General features: G+C 37.7%; 1 protein-coding gene across 2 annotated transcripts in view; it reads right to left on the bottom strand.

The window, feature by feature from the left end:
• Window positions 1–22042, bottom strand: part of yme1l1b (YME1-like 1b) — a 42422-nt gene that overhangs the window by 13716 nt on the left and 6664 nt on the right. Inside the window, exons 2-12 of one of the 2 annotated variants that reach the window (XM_039753891.1) lie at window positions 17456–17578; window positions 14837–15002; window positions 10554–10655; window positions 8925–9034; window positions 7819–7969; window positions 5979–6086; window positions 5318–5400; window positions 5149–5239; window positions 3244–3396; window positions 2562–2694; window positions 1320–1382 (exon numbers count right to left, since the gene is read on the bottom strand). In XM_039753891.1, the coding sequence (XP_039609825.1) occupies window positions 1320–1382; window positions 2562–2694; window positions 3244–3396; window positions 5149–5239; window positions 5318–5400; window positions 5979–6086; window positions 7819–7969; window positions 8925–9034; window positions 10554–10655; window positions 14837–15002; window positions 17456–17578 (1283 nt within the window). The remainder of the gene's footprint in view (window positions 1–1319; window positions 1383–2561; window positions 2695–3243; window positions 3397–5148; window positions 5240–5317; window positions 5401–5978; window positions 6087–7818; window positions 7970–8924; window positions 9035–10553; window positions 10656–14836; window positions 15003–17455; window positions 17579–22042) is intronic. The other variant, XM_039753892.1, reaches the window with a different exon arrangement.

Below are 22042 nucleotides of genomic sequence, written 5' to 3'. Positions count from 1 at the left end.
AAACTATCATGTTCAAATGCTATCAACCTGGATACTGTATTGTCCTGATATGTGTGAATGAGTAAATTCCAACAGATTTTTAGATGGTTAAAGTAGATGTCATACTACGACTTCTAGTAGTTAAGAATGTCAGATTTTCTGGGTGCAGTTGCTGATCTCAGACCATGTCAATTTAAACGAGTGAAAACTGTTGGCCATTTCACATTTTGTGCCTATGTGCAAACCTTCTAGAACAGTCCTGGTTTTCCATTTTTATGGCAGCCAATAGCGTGCCCCCTAACAGAGCCAACATGTGTGAAGAGTTAAAAGATACGGTGAGATGTGCCACAACCTATGCCCTTTTTTCCTTTTTGCACCGTTTGTGGGATCCAAAACACCCGTGTTTCTTACTCCTCGTCACTACATTATATGAATTGTATCGATAGATGAAAATCAATTACCTGCAAGCTCTCATGCACACTGAGCCTGCCCCTATGGCTAAATGCAAAATCAAACCTGTTTGATTTTGTCAGAGCGAGCAAGTCGGGCATGTCCCCGAGCATGACACATTATGCAACTACCTTCACTGGAGCATGCCACGGACTGCCGGAGACTTATTATGTAAAACGAAGGCTATAACAGAGAATTGCTGGAAAAGCCACATAATGTGACATGGCGTTAATCCAGAAATTTCCCAGCCTGTATGTGTAAGTGACTACTAAAATAAGACCATAAATACAAACCAAGGTACACCAACCAAACACTGCAGTAACAAGCCACAGCCTAACTACAGCTTTCTTCCAAATAAACCTGAGGAGGGTCGGAGGAGATACATCCCTTAAACTCAGCAAGAATACATCTGCACTTTTGTCAGCTAGGAATCCACTCAATAAGTGTTACCCCTCTCACAGGAGACCCTTCAAACTGTACAGATATACAGTTAAGAGAACAAAACCGAACCATTTCTGTGCAATGCTTAACAAGCAGCTTGCTCTGTCAATCCTAAAAGTGTAGATGAAACAGAACATCCTTATTTAACATAATATACAGTTTTATTTAGATTACACAAACCTGTTTCTATTTGTCGATGTCAATTACTCTGCTTTGGGTGCATGATACGTAATGCTCACTTAGTGAAGTGTTACTTGCAGTAATATACTAAACATTTAAAGGTTGACATTTACTACCAAAAGCTAAAGAGCACTCATCTGACAAAAAGGCCACTAACACAATAAGATACACTATAGTTTTTTCCACATTAAACAAACCAAATCAAGTAGACTTTTGGTGAACACAAACCTTAAGTTCATAAAAATAAAGTGAAAAATAAATTAGCTTACTTATCTAAGGCTTCAGGGAAATTTGTTGCTCCGATTATGATGACACCTTCGTTGGGTTTGAATCTGGAGGATTACAGAAGAAAAAAGTCTTTTGTAAGCCCAATTTTCCAATCTACACTGGCTTCATTCAGGTTAACTCTAAACCATAGGGTCAAACACACTCCTTTCGCCCAGTGTCACACTTAAGAATGTAGTCTTTCTGGTATTTCTACAAAGTGGAGTTATACAGACCATATTGCCAATCAACATAATTTCCGCAGAATTTTGTCTGCATAGTTTTAAGACCTGTAACATAAGCAACTGAGGGAGAATACTTGTCAGGATAAGATATAAAGAATCCTTGAAAGATAGGAATATAGTTACAAACAAGCCCGAGGAACATTAGAGGTATAAGACACAATATTATTAGAGTGTACATACTGTAACCAGTTTCTCCAAAAGAGGAAACATGGTAAAATATCAAGGCTACTACTAGATCACATATGTATTTTTTGAGGAAAAACAGTTGCACTGAAATTTTTTTTTAGTACTAAATTTTCAGTCACTGTTAACTCGTAGATCATCAAACTAATATACTGAATTAGAAGATCATATACTGTATGGTCCAGGTCAACTCAGACAAGACACATGGAAGATTAGATGAGGATTATCCCCCCCCCCCAACCAGTACTGTCTTCCATCACTTATGAGGTGGAGAGAATGTTGAACAATGTTTAATAGTGCAGCGCAATGCAGGCAGACTTACCAAGTGGGAGTGTAAACACAGCTTTTACAATTTTGTAGCATTTAATGTGTTCGCTTTTGATTCAAATTTAACAAAATGTAGGTGTGTCACATAGTGTTACATGGTACAGTGGTACTAAAAATGCCAAACTACCACATTTTAAAAAGGTACTACACCATTATGCAAAATTCAGTAACCTTACTAGATACAAAGGCGACTGAATTTACTTCACTCTTGCTTTACTGAAAAATAAGCTCCGCGTCTTTAAAAAGAGGGTATGGAGAGCATTAATACAGCAGGATGAGATAAGGCAATGCTCTGCTTTTAATGCAACTGAAAAGGATATTATATTGGGAAATTATTTTTCATTTGCTTTGGTACTGTTTTAACACTGGTACTGAGGTGTGAAAGCTGGTATCAAATTTTTAGTTCTGATCCAATACAAATGAATTAACGTTTTAGTAGTCTTCAATAGATCTAGAAAGTTCAGTTAACTGTTAACAAAAAATTAAACTTACCCATCCATTTCTGCCAGAAGCTGATTGATAGTCTGTCTAGAATATGGGTGCATTGGTGACTCAATTCGTTTTCCACCAACAGAATCCAACTCATCAATAAATATAACACATGGTGCATTTGCTTTTGCCTCTCCTACAATGGGAAAAAAAAAGTCATATTCATTGTAGAAAATTATTCTACACACAAATCAACAGAAAAATACCAACTGAGCTTAATTAGATAAACATTACTATTGCTCTGCTTAAACTACCAATGTCAAACAATACCTGCAGCAAGAAACTGTGTACTACAGATAATGCACAAACTCTGTACCGGGTAACAGCTAATAGCAGCACTCCAAATGTTCTAACCGTTTCACAAACAGTATATTTTCTTTTGTTTTTCTTTTTGAAAATTGAAAAAAGCTGAATATATTACAACATATATACAACCATGCCAAAGTGATTGGGAACACTGCAGATATTTTTAGTTAAACTTCCCTCAAACTAAAAAAAAAAAAAAAACAAAACTGCAATTTCATTCACAAGTAAAAGCAAATATCTAGAAATTGAGGAACACCAGTATGGTGATACATATCTGTTATACCTATTGTCAAATTACTTTATGTCAGATATTCCGATCGTCCGGTATGATCCTCCTCCAATCCTGCAGTAGTTTGCAAATAAGAGAAGTAAAACTTACTAAAAAGATTTCTGATACGACTGGCTCCCACACCAACAAACATTTCATCAAACTCTGATCCAGAGGCATAATAGAAAGGAACATCTGCTTCACCCGCCACTGCTCGGGCTAGCAGAGTTTTTCCAGTACCCGGAGGTCCAACCAAAAGGATGCCTACAAAATGACATGAGATGGTTTATTTATGTTAGGAACAGAACATTTATGTAAGAAATGAAGTGACACACACCGAGGATATCGTTTATGGTGGACATCTAAATTATGGAAAAGAAACCTTTAAAAATTGAGTTAGTGTTCAACTAACACACAATAGTGATTTGCACAGCTGGAAGCAGCCTTTGGGCTTTGGATAAAAGGCCTCTGATAATTACAGGGAGTAAAAAGAGCAGTAATGAAGACTCTGATTTTCCAAAATCAATTTTATGTTATATACTACACGAGGGATGTTCAAAAAGTTTCCACACTTTTTTTACGCTGTATTTAAGAATTTTCCCAGCATCCTACCAAATTTTAATGCCCAATTACTACTCCTCTCGCCTTCACTGTTTCCAATGAAAATATGAAAGTGTGGAAACTTCTTAAATGTCCCTTGTATTTCTGATTTGTGTGGGTGGGTTGGGGTTTTAGGGGCCAGGAGTTCCAAAACTCTGTCTTTGGAAATCTGGGGGCACAAACCCAGGACCAGATTGCAGTCTACCGCAGGTCATATTTCCAGTCAATTTAGAGTTGCCAACCAACACAACCTGCAACTCTTTGAGATGTGAGAGGTAAACCATACCAGCACAACGACAACAAGCAAACAGACACTAACAGTGCCCAGGTCAGGATAAGAGGCCAATAAGGCAGCAACTCTAACAAGTGAAAATGAAACACAATAAATAAATAATTACTAAAGAAAATGAAAAATACAGGTGGAACTAGAGAGAAACTGAACATTTGCAATCTTATAAACAGATCCAGTGTCCAAGGTTTAAATCCTGCACACTGTGATTGTGTGGAATTTGCATGTTGTCCACAGGTCTATTCAAGTCCTCCTATAGGTAGTCTGGCGTTCTTCCCAAAACATGCGCAGATTAGGTTAATTCTGCTTTCAAAATTGCTACGTTATTGTGTGTAATTAGGCACTGTGATGGACAGCTAGGCCTATTTCCTGCTTTGTGTCATAAGAATAGGAGGCTTCCAGAACGTTTGTTTTACAGACACACAATAATGGTTAAGACAGAAGGCAAACCAAAACTGGTTTTAATCAAAATATACTAGAAGGCAAAAACTGTTACTTTCACCTTGATTTACTCCAAAATGACTGGAAAAAAAAAACTGCACTGTCCCTTTTATCTTTAATGTTAAGCAGTAAACAGCTATAGATGATACTGGGAATTTCAGTGGGTTTGTAATGTTATGGGTCTCATGTAGGCCAGGAGGAATTATGTGAAAAATTACAGTAATTGAATTCTAGAGTTTACTACACATCACAAAAAAACAAAACAAAAAAAAAAATCACAAACGTCCACAACAAAATGGCCAACTTATCAAACATTCTTTAAAATCATTCATTAAACTATATCTCAAGATGATCTACAACTACCATCCTATCGCACAATTGTTTAAATATTTCTCACAAGTGAAGAAATATTCTGGGTTCAACACCAATGCCTTAACCACTAGGGTGCTCCATTCACCACAAAGAAGCAGCAAAGTATGCTCAGTGTGGGCACACATCTGCTTTGTAGATACTTGGAAGCACTGATTCAATAACAGTAGTTATCTGTTTCTTTTTATGTTTTATTCAAATATGTTAAGAATTTAATAGCAAAATGACACTTCTGAGGTGATCATACTAAGAACTGCATTATATTACTTGACAAGTAGTAATGTTAAAACAACCCTTTTACAGTTTGCATTGTTTACCTTTGGGAAGTTTTCCACCCAACATTGTGAATTTCTGAGGGCTTTTAAGAAATTCCACAACTTCTTGTAATTCATTCTTAGCTTCCTCTACCTAAATACAAATTAAGTGTATGAATTTTAATACGCACAGGAAAGGAATACAGAAGAAGCTGAGCTTTTCAAAGCATACCCCTTTCACATGTTCAAAGGTGACATTTTTCATCTGAATTGGATCAACAGCTGCATCAAGACCTGATGTTGTTCGGAATCGAACTGTCAATTAAAACAAAAAAGTTACATACATATTACACAAAATAATTGTACACACACACAGACAATATAATAAAGATATTATACACACATACATTTAGTAATGGTAAAGAAAAAAATTCAAAATCAGAATGTTATATTTATATGCAATTTATTTCTTACAAAATTAACTAACAATATACATTAAGCTTACTGTGACTATAAAATGCAAAATGCTGCAGCACAACTAATGACAGAAACTTTTTTGCCTCCACCAAAAGTAGTCCCAGATAAAGAAAAGGTTCAGTTTAACAGATTTATACAGAAACATAAAAGTAATTCTTACTATATTACATTCTGTCTAACAAGGAACCTTTGTATCCTCTGGCAGCAAAGACAAAGGACTTCCAATTTGCTGCTGAACAGTAAATGCATAAATAAATTGGTCAAAACGTGACAGACTAATCCTGGAATGGGAAGATTGTCTCTAAGTTACCATATGAAATATATAAGCCACTGACTGAGGTATAACAGATTCAGCCACTGACAGAAAACCAAAATAAATACTTCACTGAACAATAAAAATTTAAAATGTAACAAACCAGCATCAGAAAAGGAGCCTTTACCAGATAAGAATGGGGTTCTTGACAAGCCATAAATACCAATCAGAAGGAGAATCAGTAGAAACAGTCTTGTTCTCCGTAGAGAATCTAAAACAAAAATAAAAGAATCAAAGATTCTGCAATATAACAATTTAATGAGCAAAAACAGTTTTTGATAGCAATATGGTACTGTGAATTAAACTACTATAATACCTGTGGCTCTTATTGCACTTAAGAGTAGGAAAATAGTACTCACTGCCTTAAAATTCTCAGAGTGACAAAAATTTGGCCCTACTCTTAGGATTAGAAGTAAAAGCATATTATCAATTTTCCAAATTTGTGAAACTACTCCTAACTTCACCAGGATTAGGAAAGTTTGTGAGCTGTCCTAATTCACTAGGAGCTGCCAGGCAGATCAGCCAGAGATCGGCATGAACATTCCTGGAAAGAAAAAATGCTTTGGAAACACTGGAAAACAATGAACTCGTAAGAATGCACAGTATCTATTTGAAAGAGTTGGAACAATAGGATTTGTTATAAGAAAATCGGTCCAATGCATGGATTGTCAGAGGTAGGCACATGAATGTGGTGTGAAGAGTAATATGCAGGCAATGAGTGCAACGTTTGTTTGAAGTGTCTGTGGTCACAGAATGCCAGTATACTAATTGTAGATATTGGCAAATTCTTTAGAGAAAGTAGGTACGGTCTGATAATTAGAAGACATGTTAAAAAGTGTAAATGGAGGTACAGTTATTGCAGAGAGAGAGGTGCATAAAAAAAATCTCAGAGATGTCCCCCATTCATACGTCACAAGGATTCCCTAAGGCATTAATAGGAAAATTTTATGAAAGCTGTGAGAGTAGTGGTATGAGATGTGGCTAATGAACAAAATAACATGATGAAAAAGGTGGAAAGAACTAAGATGAGAATGATCAGGTAGATATGTAGTGCCAAACTGAGATGATGTTAAATGCAGAATTATGAAAAAGAGCAAAAGGCAGAGGTTCACCTAGATTGGGATGGAGGGGATTAGGTCCACAGGGAGGACATAAGTCTGCTGTTTCATAATAATATGAACAGAATGTATCTCACCTCAAATAATGCCAATGAAAGTGGAGGAAAAAAAAAAAAAAGATTGTGGAAGGTTCGGGGAGCTGGAGTGCAACCAGCTAACCTGGGTAAACTTAGTAAATGGCCGTTAACCTAGTCGTGATTACAATGATGGAAATGTAATTTTTAATCTCTGCTCAAACTATGAGGAGCAATAAGTATATCCTCATTAATATGACAAACCTGTAGGAGGCCGAGATTGTCTTATAAATATTCCAGTAAGCAAAATCAAAGAAGATGGTTTCCAATAAAAGTAAATAAATATTAAATGCATCTCATAACGATAGCTTTTTAATTTTATACATTTCACTTCCTCAAATTTGATTTAGGATCTTCTAATTATGGCATTAAAATGTCATGAGTACAACTATTATTTTGAATACTCTTTTGAGAATATGATGTCTCTCTCTTGATTTTAATATTTTGAGTGTAGTTGCCAGCAAGTAGTATCCTTGCAAGCTAACTCACCATTACTTATTTCAAAGTATATTGTCTTAGGAAATATTTGTGAATGGCTGACATTCCAGGGAGCTAGAGTGTACCAAGGCTGAATAGGTCATTTTCACATAGCAAATGCAGATAGCAGGAAGGTTGAAGAATAAAAGTAGCATTTAGTACTTTCAGCTTGTTTATGTGGAAATTATCAATACTATTATCAAGGGATAGAGTCTAAACTCATTGAATGTTTAACTGTTTTCTCAACAAGTGGAGAAATAGAGGAAAAACATACCATGTGTTCTTTGCGTGATTGACTGAGCTTTCAAGAATCCTTCTGCGAAACCAGTCTTAAAAGCATCCTGATGAGCTTCAGAAATATTCTTATTTTTCATTAACTTTTCTAAACTTTCAACCTCCAATCCTTTGTCTCGCATCAAAAGGCCCTTTAGGATGAACACCAAAAATAAGCAATTTGTTTAACAAAAGTTATTTTTCTAAACAAGAAGGCTTTATAGTTTTGCCTTCAGACCTTATTGTTAAAGTGCCTGTGGAACAATGTAAACAACTTTTAAAGACAAATACTGTACAGAATAAAATATTTTCTTTGAAAACAATCTTTAGTCTATAGTCAAAAGTGTGAACTGAACTATCAAGAGGGTTCTAGCAAGGAATTCTACAGACAAAAATGAAAGGGCAATGAAAGGTCTCACAGAGTCATAAAATTAGAATTTGCATATTTTAATCTATCTGTATATCCATCTTTATAACTTGCATAGGATTTTAAAAAACAAATCTAATAATTCTAAAAAGCTGTTATATAAAAAAACAAAAAAGAAAAGAAAATGCTGATTTTGGAATGGATAAGAATTAAGTGCAGAATACATTTTTAGGCAATATTAACTTTAAGTACTTTCTAAGCTTAAACTGCTTAATCTCTTCTGCAAATCAATTCATTCTTCTATATGCTAGACTGGCTTTGCCATTTTCCCCACTTTTGTTCAGGAGGACAAGTAACTTTCAGTTTACTTTATGTATTTAACTGCAATATCAATATTACAACAGGGATCAACTTTCCTTTGAATAAACGACTCTAGTATTATGAACTATGGAAAAGGAACATGTAAAAAATATTTCAGCAAAATTCTGAATCCTAATTCAAACTTATACATGTACTGTACTTTGAAAAGTACATTGCAATATAATGTTTTGCAACATAGCAACAGCAGGTCTATTAAAGAAGTGATATTTAGTACTTTGTTGGATATCCCTTGCATGCAATGACTGCAGAGAAGTACAAAAAGTCATCACGAGTATTAATTTGTGGCAAGGGGTGCTGTAATGCATGAATACATACATACATACATATATATATGCAAATATATATTTAATAACACTAACCTTCATAAAGGATGAACCATAGCTCTCAGGCTCCGCAAGTCTTTCCGATGATGACTGCAAACGCCTCGTTTTTGATTTCAGAGTTTTAAAGCCACGAGTCTGGATAAAAACTGACCAAAAGAATACAAATCAAGTTTTCTTTAAAACTTCATGTAAAAAGGGTACAGTTCAAAGAAGGAACAGTCATGGTATATGGACCTACTACTTTAGCTTTATTATACACGATAACTATAATAAAGACACAAAAGGGTACTGAAAATTTAATTTATTGGGTCCTTCAAGGGTTTAAAAGAGTAGCTTGGTATTTTTCACATCAAAGTTATTTCTTCACAGACAAGGTACATATGCCATCGAAATTAAAACTTTTGTTTAATAATTCTTGTCCTCACTGGAGGAGGCATGGGGCATACGTGGAAAATATAAGCCTAAAAACGTACCAATGAACCAGCAAAAGTTTCCATCCATCCATTTTCCAACCCGCTGAATCCGAATACAGGGTCACGGGGATCTGCTGGAGCCAATCCCAGCCAACACAGGGCACAAGGCAGGAACCAATCCTGGGCAGGGTGCCAACCCACCGCAGGACACACACAAACACACCCACACACCAAGCACACACTAGGGCCAATTTAGAATCGCCAATCCACCTAACCTGCATGTCTTTAGATTGTGGGAGGAAACCGGAGAGCTCGGAGGAAACCCACGCAGACACGGGGAGAACATGCAAACTCCACGCAGGGAGGACCCAGGAAGCGAACCCGGGTCTCCTAGCTGCGAGGCAGCAGCGCTACCACTGCGCCACCGTGCCGCGCCAGCAAAAGTTTTAATGTAGCAAAACATGCCTTGCATGTTTCTGACACATGTTTGTGACAACAAAAAGGAAATCTGAAAATAATCATTTTATCGCATATTCCTGGGACTACTTTTCTCATGGTAATGATGTTTTTTTCTCTCATCTTGAGTTCTCACATAAATACTGAATAAATCAAAACAATCAACCATATAGCAAGAAAAGTTTATTGTGATTTGGTTTATCAAAAAGGAAATCTCACCCTGGGAGGGTGAACAATTATCGGCAAAGACGACAACACACTGAGTTTGCATACACGGCTGGTCTTCTTTAAAAATGGTTTAATCTCATAATGGTTATATTTTATGTTCAGAAATTATACTATATAAACTATTTTACAATGTGTGTGTAACCGCAAGACGATGATCAATATTCAAGAATTATCTTGGATGTATTTGGTTAGTTTATAAGCTTTTATTTTCCGCTAATAACCCATGACCCATTAGCCTTCACTGTACAGCGCCATATGTTTTTCTAAATCTATAGAAAATGCTTAAATTTAGAAAACAAGTTTGCACAGCAAATGCACATAATACCATGTTTGTGAAAAAAATACCAATCTTTTCCTATAAATGACATATTTGACAAAGGCTGAAAATAGAGGGGTAAACAAAAACATAAAAAACCTACATAAAAGAACACCCCAAAAATAGACATAAAACTATAGTAAAATAAATTAACAGCAAACCATAACTATTTTCCTCTGCACTGTGTACACAAGTGTCCAGTATATTTATAAAACCTGCAATTCAGTTCTTTAAGATTAGTAATTTTATTACCTGGCCAATGCTGAAGATCTGAACACACTCTCCGAAGAGGACTATGGTGCTGTCTGTATGAATCCCACGAACCCATGAGACCCAAAGAAGCACTGGAAAAGCCTAAAAATCACATGGAAAACACCACAAGGATAACACAATTTCAATTAATTTTGAGAATAAAAATGAAAAGTTCAAGACCAAAGGATCTGAAACAAAGCATTTCTAATGAAAATGAAAAGCACCCCAAAGCATTACGCTGCCACCACTCTAGTTGACTATAGACATGTTTTTGAAGCATGGGAAGTGCCTCTCTGCTCTTCAAAATTACATTTTCTGTCCTGTGCTGCACCTAAACTCGCGACACCTGCTGCTCTGACTTGACTGTGTGCTGGAAAATTTGAAAATGTGTAGCGAAAGCAAAGCACATACATTTACAGCTACATGGACATGCATCACGATTGGATGGCATTTGACCACGTTAATAACCCAGGAGTAAATGCACTGGTGATGGATGACACAGACCACATTTCGAGTTGGTCAGAAATGGATTGCAGTTAAATTTAACACAAGTGGAAAGACAAATGTGTTTTCTATCCTTTTTTAAGGCAGTTTGTCATAATTAAACGTATAAAACGCTCCTTTCCACACTTTAGACAGATGCGAACCACTTTAACCAACAACAATGTGTAGCATTCAACCGGATGATTGAACTGCAGTATGCTCACTGCACATTAGCTTTTAGGTGGTGATGTTTCAGAGAGCATCCACAAGAGACGGGAGTTGATTAGGAGGTAAGAATGGTCAAGCTGTAGTGAGCAATTTAGCCAGGACATCAAGAGTGTTTAAGTGTTTAAGAAAGAGAGCTTTTACGTCTAGAGTCAAGAATTTGGTGTGATTTCTCATCTGAGGGACAACACAGTGTCCCCATCACTACACTGGGGCATTGGAATCTACATACAGACCACAGAGTGCACTAACACCTCTTCCAGCAGCATCCCAAACATTAGTTAGATGGTCACCCATCCAAGTACTAGCCGGGCACAAAATTGCTTTGCTTCAGGTGGATGACTTGATCTGAAGTGTAGGTGGTATGGCTGCTGGTATGTCACCTTATGTTCAGTCCGGTCTGTACAAGCAGCTAGTTTTCATTTTTAACTACAGGTTAGTATCCTTAGAGCACAGTGCTTAACAGTTAAAACACAAGCCTCCACTAGGAACACATTTTTAGGCAAGGTGCAAACCTAATCTGGCCTAATTATTAATATGGATACTGTCTATACTGTATATGAAATGCCTTAAAGCAGGGGTTTCGACTTTGTGGGCTGTATTTAAAACGTTTCAAATATTGCTGCTTTAAAAAGATGCATGGGCTGGACCCAGCCCGCAGGCCTTCAGTTTGACGCTCCTGGTCTAGACCTTGCTTGACTGGTTATGAAATTGTTAACATCCGACACAATTTTCCACAAGCATCTTTTCTGTATTTTCAAGACAAGGGTTTTGGTGCAGAGACTAACCATGAGCAAGAAAAGCTAGATAGGCAGGAAAACTAACAGGTTGTAGTGTATTGCAACTGGTTTGCAATTATTTTCTTCATAATCAAGAGCAACATTTTGCTTCACTTTTTTTTTCTTGTCTGTCGGTTTAACCGCTTTCTACATGATTCTCCTGCAACAGGGCTGCTTCACAGCCTTTTTCGGCTTTAATGCAGAATACAGTTTATTGGACATGATAGATTGCTTGACATCATTACATGCAGTAGAACAAACTCTAAATGCTCTGTTGACTAGCAGTGGATTTAAGTAGCAGACAATGCAACAATGAAGGAAATATTATATAAAAAAATCACGAAAGGAGACACAAGGAAAAGCCGAGAGACACTGCAACTGTCTTGTCAGCTGTCCACATTTAAGGAAGGGCAACTGATGCAAAATGTCAAAATCAATTTTGAACCGAAAAATCTCAATAGATACAGTTGCTGTTCTGCTGATATATAAAAGACCATTACCATACTGAATCTACTGAAAAAACAGTTGAATAGACTTAAAACGCTTATTAAATTGCAATGTATAGTGTTTAATAAAATTTTAACAAAACTAGGTTGTTGTAACTCAGGTCTGTATGTTTTCTTATATTAAAGATTGAATTTCACAGATGCTGGTCATAGTTTTGACTGGCATGTCAACTTGTTACTATTCACAATAACAAAAGTAGAAAGTAGAGAGAGCATCAATAAGAACTGAATACAGCCAACACTGCAAAAAACATACTATTTTAATTATCTGCAAATGTAGTCACACTCACTAGATACACATTCTCACATATGATTTTTTTTATTAAAAAACAAAACTTGCAGATTAATTCTATCCAAAGTACTAATTTTCGTTAACAGCCCAAATCTACAGTGGTACATCTACAGTTTCAGTGAGTTATTTGGACATTTTTAACCAAAAGAATTATTCAACAGAACACAATAATCTATATAATAAAAGCCCAGCGCAGTGTCCGTGTCCACGTTCCTTTTGGCTGTATAGCCGCCCCGTAGAAAAGCCCCAGTCCGTCCCCTCTCAGAATTCCTGCTTACCCCCTCCGTTCTTTCCCCTTTGCTTTTATTTTTCCTGTTCCTGAAAATCTTTTCAAAACAAAAGTAAAGAAATAGACAGAGCGTCACATTAACGTCTTCTCCCCTCTGCCTATTAAATAATCAATAAAATGAAATAAAAAAAATCACAAAAGAAACAGAAACCACAACCTACCCTTACAGCGTCCACCGCGCTTCTGGCATTACAGCCAAACACGTGGTGTTTGCAGCTAATAATGCCTGTACTACAACAGATTATATTGTTCATATACTATTAACTATTTAGAGGGATCAACTCTTTTGGGGAAGTTCATAACAAAAAAAAAAAAATTTAATTATAAATAACATGTGCACTTGAGTATTTCAAGCCCCGCATCTGAGTCGGATGGTTCCCATGGTCACCAATTCGTGTGTTTCACTATGCCCACTATGACTTTCCGTCTTCAGCTACCCATGTGCACTTGTACGGAGGAGACCTTACGGAACAAAGCCGAAACGAAACGCAACTAAACCTGCTGCTGCGAGAGAACACATTACTGCGTGATCACGAGGCAAAGGCGTGACAGTCGCTCGCAAGAAACGGAAATCTCAGCATTCACACAGATTAGCTCAACGACTCGTCTCTGCCGCACAACGAAAGGCAACTGAAAGCCCAACAGAGAGAGAAGACAGATTACGCCATGATCCTGAAAGAAAGAGGCAAAAGCGTGCCAATGAGACACCCGACGAGAGGTCCTTACGATTGAGTCCTTCAACTGTGGTCATCCAACGTGCAGCGTAGCGCGCGCCAAGTTGCTAGTTATAAATAATTGTAAAATTGAATTTTTATATTTTACTGTAAGCCTAATATCAAAGTCTGCTAATGTTCAAGTGGGTTTTCATTTATGTTTTAAAGGTGTTTAGTTTAATTGCCAGTTCTACAATTTACTCTGCTAGCCACTTTTGGGGCTGATGTCTAGCCTAGGGATAATCTCTGGTAGGTCTGGCCCCATGCAACCTTGCACTGAACTAGATTAAATGAGGTTATGGATTTGCTACGGTTATAGAAAAAATTTGTCTGAAAAGAAATGAACAGCGGGCTGCAACTCGCATTTACACGTCAACTGTGATATCTGACCACCTTTTAATTTTTGGCACTGTGTATCTTTCTGACCTTTAACTTTCGAGTCTCTCTCCCATGCTTTTGTTGCTTATACCACTGCTTAAGCCAACTGATAGTATTTTTCCTTGCCTCCACTTTCCTTTTGCTTAAATACCTTAATATGCTTTTGCCATTGTCTTTCAACTAAACACTGAACGCAAGGCGATATTTATATTGACTTGCATATTAATATATGCAGAATTCTGGGAGAAGTTGGCGTGAGGCGGTAGGCGTGTGCATGTGTTTTACATTTTACGCTGACCAGGATTTATGGAGCGGAACATCTGAATTTTTTGGTGCGTACGAACATTTCCACTTTTGTCTGTACTCCATGTTTGAGTATGAATTCTATGCACAGCGTTATACATAAGGCTCAAGCAACTGAAAAAAAAATGCACTATGCACACAGATGACAGATATAAACTTGCACCAAGCTACAGTCAAAAAGTATCAAACATTAGTACATATGCTTTTCAGACTTTTTTCAAATCATTCCAAATGTGCAATAAAACCTTAAAATGAATTTTCGATAGATGGAAATGGAAGGGGAGATGGCAGGGTAGACAAAATTGGCAAGCTTACCATTTTTATTATGAAAGAAAGATTCTGCAGAGATGTAGGAGGTTTTCCAGCGTGAGCTGTTCGGGCACTGGTCTGCAGTAAGGCTAGGAAGAAGTCTATTCACAAGTTCTTCAAGCTGAGTTGTTCTGAGATCGTTCAATCCTAATTCACGAATGTTTACTGCAGGCTAAAGAGAAAAAAAGTCACTTAACCATCCGTCAAAACTTGCTAACTTTTTTATTTCAATACAGGACTGTGGGAAGGTGAAGACAACAAGACATGTTTAACTAGGAAAGGAATATCAGCCCATCACAGGGCACCATCATCATATCAAACAGATTTGGAAAGTATCCAGTTTGGGCATCTAAGCACTTGCACTCAAGTGCCAAAACTCATTTAAGCCTTTAGTCCCCTAGACCTTCTTCTTTCGGCTGCTCCTGTTAGGGGTTACCACAGCGGATCATCATCTTCCATATCTTTCTGTCTTCTGCATCTTGTTCTGTTACATCCATCACCTGCATGTCCTCACTCGCCACATCCATAAACCTTTGCTTAGGCCTTCCTCTTTTCCTCTTCCCTGGCAGCTCTATCCTTAGCATCCTTCTACCATCATCTCTCCTCTGCACATGTTCAAACCAACGCAATCTCGCCTCTCTAACTTTGTCTCCCAACCGTCCAACTTGAGCCGACCCTCGAATGTACTCATTTCTAATTCTATCGATCCTTATCACACCCAGTGCAAATCTTAGCATCTTTAACTCTGCCATCTCCAGCTCAGTCTCCTGCTTTCTGGTCAGTGCCACCGTCTCCAATCCATATAACATAGCTGGTCTCACTACCATCCTGTAGACCTTCCCTTTCACTCTGGCCGATATCTGTCTGTCACAGATCACTCCTGACACTCTTCTGCCTGCACTCTCTTTTTCACCTCTCTTCCACAATCCCCATTACTCTGTACTGTTGATCCCAAGTATTTAACCTCATCCACCTTTGCCAACTCTACTCCCTGCATCCTCACCATTCCAATGACCTCCCTCTCATTTACACACATGTATTCTGTCTTGTTACTACTGACCTTCATTCCTCTCCTCTCCTCCTCATATCTCCACTTCTCCAAGGTCTCCTCAACCTGCTCCCTACTATCGCTACAGATCACAATGTCATCAGCAAACATCATTCCACAGGGACTCCTGTCTAATTTCGTCTGTCAACCTGTCCATCACCATTGCAAATAAGAAAGGGCTCAGAGTCGATCCCTGATGTGATCCCACCTCCACGTTGAATGCATCTGTCGCTCCTACCGCAGACCTCACCACTGACACACTTCCCTCGCACATATCTTGTATAACTCTTACATACTTTTCTGTCACTCCTGACTTCCTCATACAATACTACAGCTCCTCTCGAGGCACCCTGTCATATGCAAAGACGCAATGCAACTCCTTCCGGCCTTCTCTAAACTTCTCCATCAACATCCTTAGAGTAAACATTGCATCTGTGGTGCTCTTTCTTGGTATGAAACCATACTGCGGCTCATTAATCATCACCTTCTACCAGAGGTTAGCTATGAAGCATGAGCTAATCCTTTGGGTACAGCTTTATAAACACTCATTCTAGAAAACCATTCCATTTCTATCTGTAGTTAACAGCAAAACCAGTTCATCTTAACATCCTAGTACAAATATTTACTAGAGTACAAAGTTAACTATTACTTGCATGGTATGATGTATGTGTGAAACTTACCCATAACAAACATCCATGTGCTCAAATTGCAGAGCTCATTTAAAAGGTATATAACATGCACTTTAAACTCACTTTACTACTTTTAAGTTATTCTATATTTTGACTTCTTAAATCTTTATTTGCTTCTGTTGGTTGGAAAAAAAGCAGATCCAATTAAAACTTTCCTCACATTTCACAACCTGCAAGCCATTCTCTGGACATTTTGTAGCAGTGTTAGAAATGTTTTGCAATACAAGACCTAAACTGAAAAAAATATATATATTCCAGACGAGGGCTTATTTAAGGGTAACCATTTTGACTTATGCTACATAGAATGATAGAGCACTGGATAGACACCATCTCCCTGATTAAAGAAATTATCAAATAAATAACTGTTGACACAAACAGGCCACCAGCAACCATGTCTAATAAGCTTTCACTTGGCTCCTCCCATTTTCAGATTAGTTAAGTTGCTAAATTGTCAAAGAAAATAAAAAGTTAGAGATGCTAAGCAGATTTTGTATAATTTAATGTTTCAACGAGTACATTAAACCACACTCCAAGGCAGGATCTATTCAAGAAATTGATAATAGTGGTGCAGCCATACAATCCATAAAATATCCATCCATCCATTTTCTGAACCTTTATAATCTTGGAAGTTTTTTTTTGTTTAAGAACTCAGCATCACAGGACAAAGTAGACTTGTTTTGACTTTTTTTGCAGTATGCCATCACTCACACAAATATACAAAGACTTTTAGACAAACTGAAGCATAGTATTTTCAGAAAACTTAAATTTAGCGCTTGTAATTGAAAATAGCTCTATCCAGTGTCAGTTACACATTTCAACAAATAATCTATTAGAACATAACATATCTTTGTGTTACTATCTGTAAATGATAAAGCCAATTAGTCTTACCTCAGTGCTGTAAAGATCACTTTCAGTGGAATTGTCTTTGTGAAGACACTGAATAGAAGCAGTACTGACAGAGCTTTTTAATGAATGAAAGGCACTGATGAGGTGGCTGAGAGGGATTGTTACCTAAAAAAGGAGAAAGTATTGTTTGATTGATATTAAAAGGAAACAGAGGCATTGAACATACATAAAGTAAAATTGTGTATGATTAAGCAGGGCTGAATACTTTGAAAGGACACTTAAAAGCCCCGCTTGTTGCTGACATGTATAAATTATCAGAAAGAATAATACAAAATTAATTAATACACATGGAACATTAGGTCATTCCATTACAGAATAACAACATTTATTTATACAGCACATTGATGTAGCTCAAAGTGCTTTACATGATGAAGAAAGAAAAAAAAAAGACAAAATAAGAATTAAAATAAGGGAACACTAACACAGAATAAATGTAAGGTCCAATGGCCAGGGAAAACAGAAAAAACAAAAAAAAAAACTCCAGACGGCTGGAGAAAAAAATAAAATCTGCAGGGGTTCCGAGGCCACAAGACCGTCCAGCCCCCTCAAGGCATTCTACCTAACATAAATGACCTCAATCAGTCCTCATGGTATTCAGGGTTCTCATGGAAGAACTTGATGATGACGGTCATGTGGACTTCTGGCCTTTAATCCATCAATATAGGGACATCACGGTGCTTTGATTAGGTGGTGGTGGCGCAGATTGCCACCACAGGAAACTGGAATAATTACCAGGGGCCTCATGTATAATCGGTGTGTAAGGCCATTTCCACACTCACATTGCGATGTATAAAAACTAAACTTGGTGTAAAGCCACCCACATTCTCACAGCAGCCTACCCCCTTGCGTATGCACTTTTCTGCTCGGTTTTGCAAACAGGTGGCACCCAGCGTCAAAGCACTGCTGCTGTTTGTGTGGTCTCCATTTTTTCAGATTCATACTAGTAATGCAGGATTTATCAAATACACCAAAATTAGTTGCATATGGTTTACAAATTGCATTCACTTGATTGCAATCATTCTTTAACAATGATGCACAGAATGAACAAACTATTCCGAATACCATAGCTGCTTTAGCGTGGTTACTCTCAGTCCACCACTCAGAGCATTTTAACCCATCGTATGTGTGTGAGGTATCATACCTGCACAGCAGCTGATCAGAAAGCTGTGGTGGAATGCACAGAGATCACAGGCGAGAATTAGGGTAGAGCTTCCACCCCTGGAGGACATTTATAGCACACTAAGGAAACCCACCAGCCTGCCATAAAAGTTTAGAAGAAACTGCGTTCTAAGCTTACAGCTTTTTTTTTTTTTTTTACATTTATTGCAGAGCTCACTGTGCAGCAATTGATCACATGGAGAACAAAAACCAAAGGACAGGAATCGGGGGTTGGTACATTTGACAGAAACAGTACTGTTGCATTAAATTATTCCATTAAGGGGTCGCGTGTGTCCCAGCAAGCATCGTGCCAAAGGCAGGAATAAACCCTGGACAGGGGAAGCAGGAACAATCCCTTGACAGGGAGCCAGCTCATCACTACCACTGCACATCCACATGTTTAATAAATGCTTTAATGATATAATTTTCATGATTAAATGCAAGTATATATCTTACTACTCATTTTCAGCATAAAAATAATGGTTAACCAAGACTGGATTAAGACCCTCGCAGGCCCTTGGATGGTGAAGGTCAAACTACCATCCCATCTATCACCACTCACTATCCCAATAACCTCACCCATATCATACACCATAAACATCACATTTGCCAATGATAAACTAAGTACAGCAATTGATGAAGAACAACAAAATCCAAACTTTACATCAGACGCAACTTCACCCTTCTTTTTATTCATTTGTGTATTTCAATGAATGAAACACGCAAGTTGATGTGTGCAACATAACATCTGCAGGAAATCAACTTTTCTGCTAGCACAGTTAATGAATCTCAATTAATCATTTTTAAGAAGCTAAAGTGATGTGTAACTGGCATGTCTTCCACATTGTTCCTAAAGTCTACACTGGAGTTATGTAACACCACAGAATGGGGGCTGCACATCACTGCTAGAAGTGATCATATTAATCAGGTCAGGTAAGGTCAGGCAAAGGCTATCTGTGAGATCAGGTATAGTTTTCACTGACCAGAACAGCATATTTTCTCTCTCTCCCACACTCAGAAAAATCCTTTTCTCTCTTTTGAATGACCATCCAAATTGGATATTTTCTCTTTTATGGCACAGCAACACAAATAAGACACCTCTCCAACTGTGCTCCACCTATATCAACCAACCAGAACACATTTTTGTTTTAAAAGGCTTTTGTTATTTATGTCTGACTGACAGGTTTATAATTGCGACGACAGTAGTTGAGCAGAGGTGCGTGATGAGTGGTGGATTGTAGCGAGTGCCAGTCAGTGAAAACGCAGACTTTTCCTAATAATAGTTATGTTTTTCTTGCATATGCAAGCAGGGTCCCGGGATGTGCAAACAAATCACCCTTATGATGGTAGTAATATTAGAGAGGGAGAGAGGGCAAGACGATGGGAGCATGCACTGATAACGTGTTGCCCCACCGACTACACAACGAATCACCTGCATTGGGACTCTGCCGACAGCTTTTAATCAATGTTTATTTCTTACTAGCTGTGTAAGCTCGTGCTATAAAAAGCCCGGGCTCCTAGAAACTATTGAAAAAAAAAAATTGAAATGTAGAGTTGGCGGTTTTGTTTTGTTGACGTGCTCGCCCCCCTTGTCTATCAGCAGATAAGCGAGTTTCTCTCTCGTTTGTCTTTCCTCAGCGGTCTCACTTTGGCAACGGTGTCGCTTTCCTTCAGCTTCATGCTGTAGCCGCACACTTCCAGGCTGGACAGACACACACACACACACACTTCCACGCGTAGACGTTTATATACAAGAATATTAATCTGTTTGATAAAGAAGAATGCATCCCACAGCAAAATTAATAACAAGGCATTTAATGATGTGGGTGTAGAATGCAGTCAAACTCTCAAAAACACAAAAGCACTATGCAGCAAAGCTAAGATGTTGACTCTTGCACACACTTATCTCCTCTAAATATAATATTATTGAGTTAGTTTTACAGATTTCGTTAGGCACATGATGCGCAGTTTGCTGTGAACTTCTTATAATCAATCCGAACGCGAATAAATATATAGCTTTAACATTTGCAGTGTTTATTAAGTAATAACAAGACAACCCCTACCAGTTCTGCAGACTGTTACTTTCATCTGTTATCAGTATGCTGATATGACACAGAAGTGGATTTTCCATGCCTAATGTAAGTGAATGTTTCAAATGCATTTTCACTTGTTTTAATGTGAACAACAAAATGTTTGTAAACAATGTGAAAACTCTGTAGCGGGGCTACATAACAACAACTATTTGTTTTTTTTTGTCTGTTTTGAGTAAGTTTTGTTTTCATCATCCCATTTACTGTTTGTTATATGTGCGTCAGTAAATGTTGTCCCTATAAGTGAAAAGGGGAAGGATGATGGAGGGAGACTGCAACCCAAGATGGAAATGACCTGTTGGATCCACCAGTTACATCCGGGACATTCTGCATTTAAACAAGAGGAGCGAAACGAAGAGGGGAGAGAGAGATGGGGGGAGTAGAGGAGAGAAATCAAGAGTCAAAAAGACAACAATTTAGCCATTCATTTACCAACTCATCACTGCTGATCATTGCTTTATTCCACTGCTTGCTTTTTCAACATCCGATTCATTACAACAGCAGCCAGCACCGAGGAACCCCGGGGTTTGGATTCATCCCAGCCATTGCCAGGACTTTCACGGTGAAGTCATTTTGTTTTCATGAAGGAGCACAATAACACTACAGCCAGTATCAATACTGCAGGACTTTATTAACATTGGACTAATTTATCACCACATTTCAATTGCTGTGTTTAAATAATCTGTGTTTGTATTTGTGTTCCATGTTCCTATTTATTGTTTAGGGGCAAGGGAGGGTTTTTGTAAATATCTGTACATTCATGTTTTGATACAGTAATTAGTCACTGGTGTCATTGGGATTATGGTGCTTTGAGCGTGAATATCTACGTTATTGAATATTTATTTGTCTTTTCCATTTACAATATATCCATGTTTGATTTTACATTCCTGTCTACCGTTGCTGGTTATTTTGTCATGTTGGAGGAAAAAAAAAAAAGAAAAAAAAAAACTTGTAAGGAGTACGGCTTATTATTACATCAAGAAGCTTCAGGTTATCCAAGGAATAGTCTTGGTGGTGTAGTGGCCGGTCTGGGTAAGAGGTCAGCCGTTTCAACTCTAGGGTGGACAGAGATCATTTTCATTTAAAAACAGTTTTTTGATGAAAGCGTGGTAGTGTGGACGTAGCCAAAGATCGACATGGGCAATACCAGTAATTAATTTGTAAGAAAAGCGTAAGTAAGAAGTAAAAAGGGATCCTCTCTTTAATAGGAAGCCAGTGTAGGAATGATAAAACTGAGGTTAGTTGAGTGAATTTACAAGTTCTGGTTAAAATACATGCAGCAATCTCAATGCACGTAGAAAATCTAGGCAATACGGCATAA

The sequence above is a fragment of the Polypterus senegalus genome, chromosome 5 (assembly GCF_016835505.1).
Source record: "Polypterus senegalus isolate Bchr_013 chromosome 5, ASM1683550v1, whole genome shotgun sequence".
NCBI classification, from domain to species: domain Eukaryota; kingdom Metazoa; phylum Chordata; class Cladistia; order Polypteriformes; family Polypteridae; genus Polypterus; species Polypterus senegalus.
The sequence above is the reverse complement of the archived record's forward strand: the minus strand, read 5'-3'. Positions and strand labels throughout refer to the sequence as shown.